The following is a 13,130-nucleotide window of genomic DNA, read 5'->3' on the forward strand; positions in this document are numbered from 1 at the left end:
TTCGTGATTGGGGCGTACATAACAACTACAACAAAACTCAAAAGAGGCAAACAAAGTTTTCATTAACAAATGGGGTTGTTACCATGACAGTTTTTTGTATCATTTGAAAGAGCTGCAAGAAGATGGTTACCAGTAGATATGTTTCTTGGTGATTGTCACGGCAGCACATTGCTTGAAAAATGTACTCTATTTGCCCGTAGCTTTCAGCACAATTTTCATGAGCATACTGCTTCCGATGCCCAGGTTGATACTGCTTTAAGTTACCTTCCTAGAGATGTTATTGATTTCAATCTGCTTGAAATAACAAGCCGTCACATTACTACTGCCATTGATAAACTGAAATCATCCTTCGCTGTTGGCCCTGATGGAATTCCGTCATGCGTTCTGAAACGATGTGCCTCTGTCCTTATTCATCCGCTATGCCTGCTGTTCAATTTATCTCTTCGACAACGCGTGTTTCCCTCCAGTTGGAAATCCTCCATTATGTTTCCCGTGTATACGAAAGGTGATAGACGTGACGTGAAAAACTACAGAGGCATCACATCTCTCTGCGCATGCTCTAAGGTAATGGAAATAATCGTAAACGACGCCCTATTCGACAGCTGCAAACATTACATCACGTCGGACCAACATGGTTTTTACCCGAAACGCTCTATTACGACTAATTTAGCCGAATTCTCTTCAACTTGCTTGAGAAATATGAGTAACGGTGCTCAAATAGATGCAGTATACACCGATCTGAAAGCGACGTTCGATCGAGTAGACCACAGGATACTTTTGGCTAAACTTGGAAAACTTGGAGTTTCATCTATTCTCGTACAATGGCTTGGTTCCTACTTGATGAATCGAACACTCTGTGTGAAGATAGGAAGTGAGTTTTCTGCACGGTTCACGAATGTCTCTGGAGTCCCGCAGGGTAGCAACCTAGGACCGCTACTCTTCATGATATTCATCAACGACATTTCTTTGTTACTTCCGGAAGGTGGCCGTAAATTGTACGCCGATGATGTAAAACTCTTTTAAGTCGTGAGAAATTATGCGGACTGCGTTGAGCTCCAGCAAGTGGTGAATATTTTCAGCCTATGGTGCTCTAGAAACCTTCTTTCTGTAAGCGTTCAGAAATGTAGTGTCATCTCCTTCTATCGGACAAGGAGGCCAATCTTATTTGATTATACTATGTCCGGTCAGCCTCTATCTAGAGTGACACAAATTCGAGACCTAGGAGTTATTTTGGATACTGCGCTATCTTTCAAACTGCACTACAACGAGATCATCGCTAAAGCTAATCGACAACTCGGATTCATGTTTAAGATAGCCAACGAGTTTCTTGATCCGTCTTGTCTCAAATCGCTGTATTTCTCTCTAGTGCGGTCTATCTTAGAATTCTGCTCCGTTGTATGGTGTCCATTCCACAACTCCTGGATTGCCAGAATTGAATCCGTACAACGTAAATTTGTACGATATGCGCTGAGATTCCTTCCTTGGCGCAATTCCTCAAATCTGCCAGCCTACACTGATCGCTGTCGGCTTTTAGGAATGCAAACTCTTGAGCAGAGACGATTCGAGGCGCAAGCTGTATTCATTGGTAAAGTTCTTTCAAATGAAATCGACGCCCCGGAAATCCTCGGCCACCTGGATATATATGCCCCTGAACGATCTCTCAGACCGAGACCCCGTTGAACCTGCCTCAACGCAACGCACAATATGGTCAATTCGACCCAATACGCTTTATGTCGGCCAGTTTTAACACAGTAGCAGATGCGTTCGAGTTTAATATAACTGGCACAGCTTTTAAAAAAAGAATTCGCGTTAGATAACCTTTTGTGATAGTTTATTGACATTAGTATTAAGTTTTTCATTAAGACACACACTCTGTCAGATGAATTTTAATAAATTATAACAATTATTATAACAATTTTTTAAGCAAAACGTGATTTTAAAAAAGTATATCGTTGTCCTTCGGTAGAACTGTTCGAAATCGCTTCAATGACAATTCTCTCACAAGAAATAATATCGAAAAAATGAAAATCGAAGGATAACAATATAAAATTTAAAAAAAAATACGTTTTGCTCAAAAATTTACACTCTTTTTGCTGACATATGAAAATCCTTAAGAAATCCGTAAATAACTGAACATCCCAACTGAAAACCTCATTTACGATTCAACAATATATTTGTCATTCAAATATGCTTATATCAGCAAAAGCATTCTAACTTTGTTTATGTTACAGCTTAAACATGAATTTCAGTCGCCTTACATTGTATATTCGAGAATTCGTTGTTTCGCCCTATATTATGTGCCTTCTTTCATCTGGTCGTTTATCATCACGCGCAAGAGCAATGCAAATAAATACCGCTGAGCTGAGATGGAGCTAATCCGAACTCGACTGACCTTTTCTAAGTTGGAAGATAAAATACTATCTTGATATTAAGGCGTCGTACACAAATTACGTAGCACTAAAAATCTAGATGTCTGACCTCTCCCCCCTATGTAACGTTTATTAACGTTCGATATGACTCCCCTCCCTAAAATTACGTTACATTGGAAAACCTGCCCCCCTCTAAATTTGCAATTTTAAGCAAACATCGCAGTTACGTATAACGGACTCAACTACCCCCCCCCCCTCCTCAGCCATATGTAACAATAGGTAACGCATACTTAACCCCCCTCCCCCCTCATCATGCGTTACGTGATTTGTGAACGACGCCTAAAGGAAAAATCCGCACACTTATTTCCGTCTTAATTCGGTAATTTTTATTACGGTCGCGTTCAGTTAACTTTGAATTTTCCTGATCATTCTGTAATTTTCTGAAAAATTACTGATGTCGGTTAATTTTTTTGCCGAAATACTGTTCAATATAATTCACTCGATGAGTTCAGCACAAAACATTGCCGACCCCTTCAGTGAACTAAAATATTTTTTGCAAAATTTTATAGTTCAGCAAATATTTAACGATCTATCAGCACTTATCCAGATGTTGCTGAAAACCCTTCAATTCTTTTACTGAACTTTTTTTATTTTAGCTTACTGTTCGGTAATTTTTCTGCATCTGTCAAAACAATCGCACATCAGAAGTCCGCCATTTTGAGATTTTTAGCAAAGTTTTGTGGTTGCGTTATTTAAAGTGTTCTACGAGGACAAAAAAAAATCAAAAAATGGTATTGTGCTTTCAAAATTACCACCACAATAGATTAATTTACTCGAAGCCTTTAATAAAAAGTCTATATTCACTATGATATAAAACGTATCTAGTTTTAGTCGATTGTGCATGAAATATCTGTATCCTGGTCTAAACACTCCGAAATACCTGTATAAAATTAATCATCGGTTGCAATAGCAGCTATAGGAATAGTTATATTCATATTTATCTATATTATTATAACCAGCAAAAAGCTTAAGTTGCATTTAGCGGAACGCTTGTAAATTTATGACGCTTTGTGAATTTTTGCTGAGCTACCTTCTTTATTTGACGTTTCAGCAACAATCAAAAAATACCGAACGCTCGTCAAGCAAATGAATTACCGAACAGATTACTGATGGCTCAGCTGTTGAAAACTCAGTAAAAAGTTTGCTGAGTTCGGTAAAAAAAACTAAGTGTGCGGTGCAATTCCATTTTTTCCGTGGAAGAACCCGCGGTTAAGAGCCACTAGTATGATGTAATATCGGAACATTCTAATCCGTTATTTAGCCATAGAAAAAGAAAATCGTGCAAAAAACACATACACACACACGTTCTTCATTGTACCTGTTTAAAATAACTCTCAATGTTTCTTGTTCGCTTGGCTCAGATTTTGACAATTCGTTTGGATCGAGGTTTGGATCTTCAATTCTCTTCGCACATCTCTTCTTTTGAGAATTTCTAGTCCTGACAGTACGGGTTTTCGTTAAATCGTAGTGATTAACAACTGTTTATTATAATATTTTAATACAAAACACAAAACCGATAGATCGATAGTAACGTTTTGCTACATATTGCCATACTTTCATTTCAGAGCTGCAGTTTAATGATTTTCACGCTGCTTTATTTTAACTCTAATTTGATTAGGATCTACTCAGTTTGGTATTATTATGCAAAATGTCAAAAAGTGAGTTATCGGGTACTGGATAATTGAGTAACATTTACCCAAATTTTTATAATTACCATGTTTACTCAGTTTTGAGTTATTATCCATGATGTTTACTCACCCCTGAGTATATGTATATGTCAAAAGTTTTCAACAGCGATATTATCTGTTTCCGAAGAACAATTGGTGTCGCTTTTTATTCGTTTGCTAGCAGTAAGTATTTGATCTTTCATCAAATCAATAATTTCCTAATCAATTACATTACAAACAACATGTAACAATATTCTATAACAATTTCAGCTCAACATCATTATTGCAGAGGATTTGAAAACATCTCTTCAAAATGAACAACCGCATGTTGTGTGTCCTGCGATGCCGTTTTAGGTCGGGCTTTTATTCGTGATAATGAACGGAAACATTTGTATCGATGTACAGTGCCCAATACATGCAATCGATACAATTTAAATCCTTCGCAGTGTTTGGTGACGGATGATGACGGATTTTCTGGTGTGCGTACTGTACAAAAACATGAGCCACAGTTCACGGGCAACTGTGAACCGGTTGGTTGCCGCATTATATAAAGACACGTGAATGATTTAAAACTTTTATAATGTTTCGATAAAAAATAAATCTATGATTTTGATTGTTCTGAATTTATTTTATTTATTGAGTCAGATTTACAAAAACCAGAAATCATCAAATTTCCAAATTTGGGCAAACTGGGTAACTTGTATTCATTTTCGCTAATTCCTGGTTTGCATAAACAGAGTAGATTCTTATCAGTTTTTGACGTATGACGCCCTTACTCAGAAGTGAGTAACCGTAAAAGTACTCAAATTAGGGTACCTCCACTTTTTTCAAAAATGGGTCATACCTAACTCACTTTAGAGTAACAAATAATGAGCGTGTTAGCTTTCCGACGCGCCACTATTAAGGTTGTCGTGAAGTTGCCAATTTTCATCCGTACCCAACTCTACTCATATGGCAGTTTATAAAGATCCGTTACCTCAGGGGTACGTTCGCAGAGTTGTTCACTAACCCATTGAAAGATTGTGATGATGAGCCGTGGAAAAATCGCAACGCGATTGAAAAAAGAATGAAAATTCTGTTCACATCTGTCAAATTCGGAAGTGTTTTTACTCGCGTTTGTTAAGAATCGTAACTTTTTTTTAAGAAAAAAAGGTCACATAGATAAACTCGGCTATTTTTTTCAATTTGAATGTACTCTAACTTGTGCAAGACGTGACGGCAACGACTGTAGTATTCTCGAATGTATTTTTTAATGAGCGTGCTGTAGCTTTTTTGGTGCACCACCTTTGGAAGTAGGGTGAAAGCAAAGTGGTGATAGAGAAATAGTGGTACATCTATAGAAATCCGCAAGATAATCCGTTTTGAGAAGGTTTGTTTGTCGTGGCAGCGTAATTAACAGAAATCACGAATGCCCCAACCAGACCGGGACAGCGAGGGTAATAATAAAATGACGATGAACGACGACGGAAATGGAACGGTTGTGAACAGCAGCTCTACCACTACAGCCAACAACAATTCGCTGTCGTCAAATACTACACCTGCAACTGCGACGAATGGAACTAACGGAGGCGGAGGCATAGGACTTGCTGGTGCTAATAATAATGGAAGCAAACAAAACAATCTCGATAAACGACCAACTAGTAATAGTAGCAATAGCAGCGGCTCGAACTTCCGGTTCATAATTCCCAAGTCGAATGAGATCGAAACTTTGCCGCAATTGAAGGACACGTCCCAAAGTGACCGAGAAGAGCTATTTATTCAAAAATTGCGTCAATGCTGTGTTCTGTTTGATTTCACCGAACCGCTTAATGATCTAAAGTACAAGGAAATTAAACGTTGTGCTCTGCAGGAGATGGTCGAGTATCTGAGCAGCCAGCAGCAAATAATCACGGAACCGATCTATCCGGAAGCGATACAGATGTTCGCCATGAATCTTTTCCGTACACTGCCACCTTCGTCCAACCCAAATGGAGCTGAATTCGATCCCGAGGAAGATGAACCTACGCTGGAGGCAAGCTGGCCGCATCTACAGTTTGTTTATGAGCTTTTTCTTAGGTACAATCCTATAAAGTATCATTGCATATATCTAGAAACCAACTTGATTCAAATTGTAACATTTTTCTACTATTTCAGGTTCCTCGAGTCTCCCGATTTTCAACCTAGTGTCGCCAAACGATACATCGATCATGGTTTTATTCTTAATTTATTGGAGTTGTTTGATTCGGAGGACCCCCGTGAGAGGGATTTTTTAAAAACTGTTCTGCATAGAGTTTATGGCAAATTTCTCGGATTGAGAGCATTCATCAGAAAGCAAATCAACAACATATTTTATAAGTTCATATACGAAACTGAACATCACAACGGAATTGCAGAGCTTTTGGAGATTCTTGGCAGTATTATCAATGGTTTCGCTCTTCCACTCAAAGAAGAACACAAGCAGTTCCTGCTCAAAGTATTACTTCCACTGCATAAGGTCAAAAGCCTGTCCGTGTATCATCCGCAACTAGCCTACTGTGTAGTTCAATTTCTGGAGAAAGATCCTAGTTTGACCCAACCCGTTATCAAGTGTTTGCTGAAATTTTGGCCTAAGACACACAGTCCCAAGGAAGTGATGTTTCTGAATGAGTTGGAGGAAATTCTAGACGTAATTGAACCGGCTGAGTTTCAAAAAGTAATGGAGCCACTGTTTCGTCAAATAGCCAAATGTGTGTCGAGTCCACATTTTCAAGTCGCGGAACGGGCTTTGTATTACTGGAATAACGAATACATCATGTCCTTGATATCAGAAAACTCGAAGGTTATTCTGCCGATAATGTTTCCTGCTTTGAATAGTAACTCCAAAACACACTGGAACAAGACTATTCACGGACTGATCTACAATGCTATTAAACTGTTCATGGAGATGAATCAAAAGTTGTTCGATGAGTGTCATAAAAAGTACAAGGCCGAGCAAGAGAACGAGCAGGAGAAATTGAATCGACGAGAAGAGCTCTGGCAGCAGGTAGAAAGCCTCGCTCGGCAGCATCCGACTTACGAAAAACTTTGTCTTGTTGAGACCGACGGGTCGAGTTCTAGCGAGCTGGCTCTCGCTACCACAGGATCCTCTGCTGTGTCTACGGAAAACAGCACGGATAAGGATTCATTAATATCGCGATCCTACAGCATAACACCTATGACTCAACAGAAGACATAATCCAAAAACGAACCGTTCCGATTATCTGGTACGTCTCTTTGATTTGTCTGTTTTTTTTAGCAAGTACCTTTTTTAAACATATGAACGTGTGAAAGAAATCGATAGGCAGTTTGAGAAAGCGAACGGTAATGTTTTTAAAACCTAAGATGGAGCAAAATAAAGGAATTATTAATTTAGGTAACACAAAGAGTAAAGAGTTTGCTACAAAACACAAAATGGAAAAACGGTGTTGAATATTTTACTAGGACTGCAAAAACAACAACCGAAATATTATTTTCATAGGTAATAGAAAAAGTTAGATACGGCAATTCAATTGACACATTTCATAGATATGCTTCAGCAGCAATAACAACTAGCCACGCTGCAATCGGTGAGCTTCGTGCTAGATGGCATCTTTAGGTTACTATTCGTTTCAGTTTAAAACTTTATGAGACTCTGTTATAGATTCTAAGTTCTTTCGAGCGGTTGTGCCGATTTGCGGAAGCGACTATGATGATTATTATACACCTATTACCACTACTCTTTCTTCTCTTTATGACAGAAGACTCTATCTGTGCTATTACTGTTTACGTAGAATGCAACACAAATGCTATAAATAATATATACAAATAAACGCTACTTTATACAAAATTGATGCATGGAAGTTCTGACAGGCGATACAAGTAAAATCGTATAAGTCAGTTTAAAGTGCTTAAGTAAAATCTTTTGACGTGATGATGAACAAAAGTGCGACATTATTCACATAGGATGTAATAACAAATTGAAGATGACCTCAAAGTCATGTGCGTTACAAGTATTTTTACGATCCAGACGCAGTAAAAAAGAACATCGTTTGACAAAAAGTAATTTTTTTTTCTCGTCGCCAGTAAGAGAAGTAAAACAGAGTATTCCAATGTTTCAGTTTGGTCGTGACACACACAAGCACGAAATATTAGTTGAAACTGAGATGGCAAAGAAATTATTGTTAGGAATTTTCACTAATAAAATCAAGAGAAAGTGCAACATTTTGTTTTTTTTTCTGCCGGAAGTACTTTCTTAATTGCCCTTACTTTGCCTTAATCAGAAATTTCCTATCTTCAACTAATAGTTAAGCATTCTTGAAATAAACAAACAGGGCTAACCGAAGAAAAATCCTCATTCGAAATCAGACTATGAAAATCTATGAAGTTCGAGAGACGATGTCTAACCCGTTTCCACTTACCCTGATTAATATTTAGTGGAAATTAGTAAACAGCCAGCCTGCCTGCAGTCTTGAAAATTATCTTTATTTGCGTGAACGAAAGTAATGCTAGTCAAATTACAACAAATAAAATGGCAGAAAATATATCTAAAACACAATTGTCTACTTATGAGACATAGTAGGTCATTGGATTATAATCAAACTTAAAATAACTCATCGAATGCTTTGCTTAAGCAGACTTGGTTTCTCTCTTTGAGCGGATTTTTCTTTCTTAGTCAAAAGCGGATCTGGAACAAAGCAGTTCCACAGTCTTAATGTTTCATCGGCACCGGCACTCATCACAGTGCTGCCATCAGGTGACATGGCAATTTGGAGCACCCGACCGGTGTGACCCAGTAGATCTACCTGCTTATTCATAGATGGGTACTTCCAAATTGTTAGTTGATTATTGACATACCCATGCGCAGAAATCAGTTCCTTGTATGTCTTGGAGAACAATAATCCACAAACTTGGGATTTCGTATCGACAGAATTCAGCATATGTCCACTATTGACGTTCCAAAATTTAATACAACGATCGGCAGTTCCACCACCGGATGCTAAAGTGTTGGGCTGCCACGGACACCAGGCTAAAGCGCGTACTGCTGCTTGGTGCTGATTGAACGAATGAAGCGCAGTGGTAGTACAATGTGGGGCACCATTAGCCGTACTCCACACGTTTACCAAATTATCATTTCCACCGCTGGCCAGATGTTTACCGTCTGGTGACCACTTTAATCCGCATATTTCCTGTGTATGACCCCGAAGAACTGCAACGTGGTGATCTCGCATCCGAACATCATGGTTAATAATAGCACCATCTCTACTACCAGAACAAACAATATAAGAATTCCATGCTAGAACGCCAACCCGTCCCGAATGGCCGGCCATCACTCTAAGTCGTTTCATTTGTTCACAATCCCATAACTCGATTGTTCCAATGTTAGTTCCGACAGCAAGAATATGTCCTTCCTGAGCAGTAAAACTTGATTAAAAATATATTATTCAAAGACTACCTTGCATTTACCTGAATCCAGCTCAGTGCACAGGCATGTTCTGCACCCTCATTCTCGTATAATACTCCAATGTTACCACTGGACGCATTCCATAAATATACCGATGAACCGAGACTCACGGCTACTACGTTAGCTCTACTCCAGTCCATGAGATTTAAATAATAATCGTTGATTATATCCGGGGCATCCAGAATTCTTTCAGGAGCGTTCGGAATAAAACGTGATCCACTCTTAGTAGACATGGGTGTTTTCATTGAGTAAACAACTTTGTGCGGATTCATATGGCCATCCGGCGCTGCAGGAGCCTTAGTTTGATAAGACAAAACTCTTTTGTTGCTAATATCACACCCCTTCATTGCTTCCGAAAGTATTTTAATTCGCTCTGCATTTTTTGGACTTGCTTGACTAGGCACAGAAGATTCATCCCCATCACTATCATTCTCTTTTTTAGCTTCGTTTTGTTTCACCATAAAATGACCCAGGTCAAAATCGGTTGTATTTCTATTGGGAATGAAGCGGTCACCACCCGACGGTTGTTTTTGACCTGGTGTTTGTCCTTTACCTTTACTAGGAGTTGCCTTTGAGCTAGCCTTTTTGGGCGTTTTCCCACTTAAAATGCCTGCGCTCGTACTAGGAGGCTGATTGCCGCTGAACGACATGGAATGGATCTGGCGGGACGTGTTTAGTGAACTAGCGTTAAAGCTTGCAGACGCGGCAGACATGTCTAATTTTTTCTGCCATCGCGGAGCCGGTCCCTTTGTCAGCTCGCCGTCCATCGTGATGATGTCCTTAAGGTCGTTTAAATAGTTGAATTGTGACATTCCGGCTGTCTCACAATACTAAGGAAACAAATGCGTGACAAGAGCAATTTAAATTAAAAATGGGCAGCAAACCTACCTGTTGAAAGAAACGGTTTTCACGATCTTTTCTTCACCGTTGCTTTTGTTCTTTTTACTGAATTTGAATGTCTGACTGATGGAACCGCTTTTTCCATACAAGGGAGTGACAATCAAACACTCAACCAAGGGGCTGTCAAGCAACCTTTTTTTTCGTGAACACAAGCGAAAAGAGTTGGTTTTCGCGAACACAAGCGAAAAGAGTTAAGCCTGTAGTACACTCTTTGTCTAATGGTCAAATGTTTGACCTTCTGACATAATGGTCAAATTTATTTGACATCATGGTTGTTGTTTGCCCGTGTTTGCCCCATGTTAAAATTGGAGAGTGACAAATAATTATCTTTGACCAAATTTTTATCTGTCAAAAAGTGACAAATATTTGACGCTCGGTCAAAGAGTGTACTACAGGCTTTAGAATCTCGCATCTACACAACCTTGCTATACGGTTACCGTGTAAAATCGATTTGTTATCAATTTATTTCAACCGTAAAATCAGCTGTAATAGACCATTTTACGAGACATTTCTGAATTTAATTCAGGAATGAAATTTCGACAGAGAACTCGGAACCGCTGACCTAACGCACGTAAAAGCAACAGCATCAGCAGGATACGTGACACATGACAGTTCGTAAAGTGATCGCCATCACGCCTTCTATTTTGTATGGAGAAGGCGTCATTACGCCGTTGAATGATTGATTCCTTTTACAGGGACTTTAACCTTGCATGGTCATTCGTTCCTATCATTACGCTGTGTGTGTAACTGGGCCCTTAATAATGACGGGTGGATAGACAACGTTTCCAGCTCTTAAGCCTGTATTACACTTTTTGTCTAATGGTCAAATATTTGACCTTCTGACATAATGGTCAAATTTATTTGACATCATGGTTGATGTTTGCCCGTGTTTGCCCCATGTTAAAATTGGAGAGTGACAAATAATTTTCTTTGACCAAATTTTTATCTGTCAAAAAGTGACAAATATTTGACGCTCGGTCAAAGAGTGTACTACAGGCTTTAGGCTTTTTAGCTATATAAGGTTTACTGTTTTTATGGCCCCTATTCAGGAATACCAGATGTACAGGTTTATGTGCAAAACACAGATTTTTAGAGTCATTATGCAGGTTTTCATTGATTTGCAGATTCTCCACAGTTTCTGCAGATTTTTGTCTGAGTCTCCTTACATTTGCGTAGAATTTCTCAAAATGTGTGCAGATTTTTTTAGACTTTTGCCAGCGCGAGAGGAATATTTTTGAATTACAGATGTGTTTTTTTAAGATTTCACATTTTTCAAAAACATCTGGCATCTCTGCCCTTTTTACATAAATGTCCAGATATTAGTTTGATCAATTTTGGTACTATCGATGAATTTTGTGCGAGTAGCTCGTCTGTCACCAGCACAGTTTCACTCGCGTTCCCCAATACAACATTTTGCTCGCCTCGTCTTCTGTAATAGGGACCTACATATCAGTTAAGTCCAGGTGACTTAGGCGAATAGTGTCACGGGGCGATTCGCCTGGCTGTGATTGAATGTACAGCCACATACATGACATACGTAATACTGGCGTTTTTTCTGGTACACGTTGCCCCGTAGTACTATTTTCTTTTTCTCGGCTTTATCGAACCCCAAAGAAAATCTCATAAGGAACTGTCAAAAAGTTATTTACAAAATCAATGCAGCATTTTTCGAGTAAGCAGTTGCACTGCCTTCAAAAACAACTCAAACAGTGATTTTATTCAGAGTGTGGTACCGTTCGAGTAGTTCATTTTGTACCAACTTTTTTTGGAAGATTTCTTCCTGAGTGTTACGTATGTGGTACAACCGTAAGTATGGATCTATATTACCGGCCTTATATTTGCACAAAGAAGTTTAATAGCGATATTCGCTGTTGAATTTGAAATTTCTAGATTCCGTGTGCAGATTTTTAATGATTCGCAGGTATTGGCAGATTTTCAAAAATTTCTGCAGATTTTTATCAGAGTTTCATTATATTTTCGCAGGTTTTTTCAAAATGTGTTCAGATTTCTGTCTGCGTAAGCGATTTTTTTCGAATCACTGATTTTTTTTTTCAGATTTCAAGCAGATTCTTTTGTTTCTCGAGCAGTTACAGACATGTTTTTAAAGCATCTGACCCATCTGACACCTCTGATCGCATTAAACGAAATCTGGACTACTTCGTGATGAGGGCGAATCTTACAATAACTACAAAACTCAAAAAAGACAAACAAAGTTTTCAATCAAAAATTCAAATCCTAAATAGCGGTAGAACAATATAATTGTCATCCAAATACTCTAATGAAAGCAAAATTGTTCTAGCTTTAGACATGGTGAACCTAAAACTTGAATTTCAGTCGCTTTACATTGTATATTCGAGAATTTATAGATTCGCCCTTTTACTATGCAACCAGTATCGCCCTTTACTTTGCGCCTTATTTAGATCTGCTCGAAAGTATCGCCCTTTACTATGCGCCTTATTTTGATTTGCTCGACAGTATCGCTCTTTACTATACGCCGTGTTTACGTTATTGTATTGGAACACGCAGAGGGGATTCATTGCTGTCAAATTTCATATATGTGTGCGTTATCGCAGATCAGCTCTGGTTCATGACGTTTGTTGGTCCGTGACGTTTGTAACTATGAACGATAATGAGGAAAAAATCACTACACAACACATTCATAAAAGTTTTCCGCGGTTTCTCGAGTTTTGATAAAAA

At 38.7% G+C, this 13,130-nt stretch overlaps 2 protein-coding genes across 2 annotated transcripts; one reads left to right on the forward strand and one right to left on the reverse strand.

Moving 5' to 3' along the window:
• Positions 1-5,123: 5,123 nt before the first annotated feature.
• On the forward strand, positions 5,124-8,291 carry LOC129728037 (serine/threonine-protein phosphatase 2A 56 kDa regulatory subunit gamma isoform-like). The gene is made up of 2 exons (XM_055686400.1): positions 5,124-6,151; positions 6,230-8,291. Exons 1-2 carry the CDS (start codon positions 5,505-5,507, stop codon positions 7,287-7,289), a joined length of 1,707 nt encoding a protein of 568 aa, XP_055542375.1. The 5' UTR covers positions 5,124-5,504; the 3' UTR covers positions 7,290-8,291.
• A 241-nt stretch (positions 8,292-8,532) lies between these two features.
• On the reverse strand, positions 8,533-10,546 carry LOC129728041 (cell division cycle protein 20 homolog). The gene is made up of 3 exons (XM_055686407.1): positions 10,422-10,546; positions 9,536-10,363; positions 8,533-9,480 (listed from the first exon to the last, which is right to left on the reverse strand). Exons 2-3 carry the CDS (start codon positions 10,343-10,345, stop codon positions 8,683-8,685), a joined length of 1,608 nt encoding a protein of 535 aa, XP_055542382.1. The 5' UTR covers positions 10,346-10,363; positions 10,422-10,546; the 3' UTR covers positions 8,533-8,682.
• Between the last annotated feature and the right edge of the window lie 2,584 nt (positions 10,547-13,130).

This window comes from Wyeomyia smithii, chromosome 3 (assembly GCF_029784165.1).
Source record: "Wyeomyia smithii strain HCP4-BCI-WySm-NY-G18 chromosome 3, ASM2978416v1, whole genome shotgun sequence".
NCBI lineage: Eukaryota > Metazoa > Arthropoda > Insecta > Diptera > Culicidae > Wyeomyia > Wyeomyia smithii.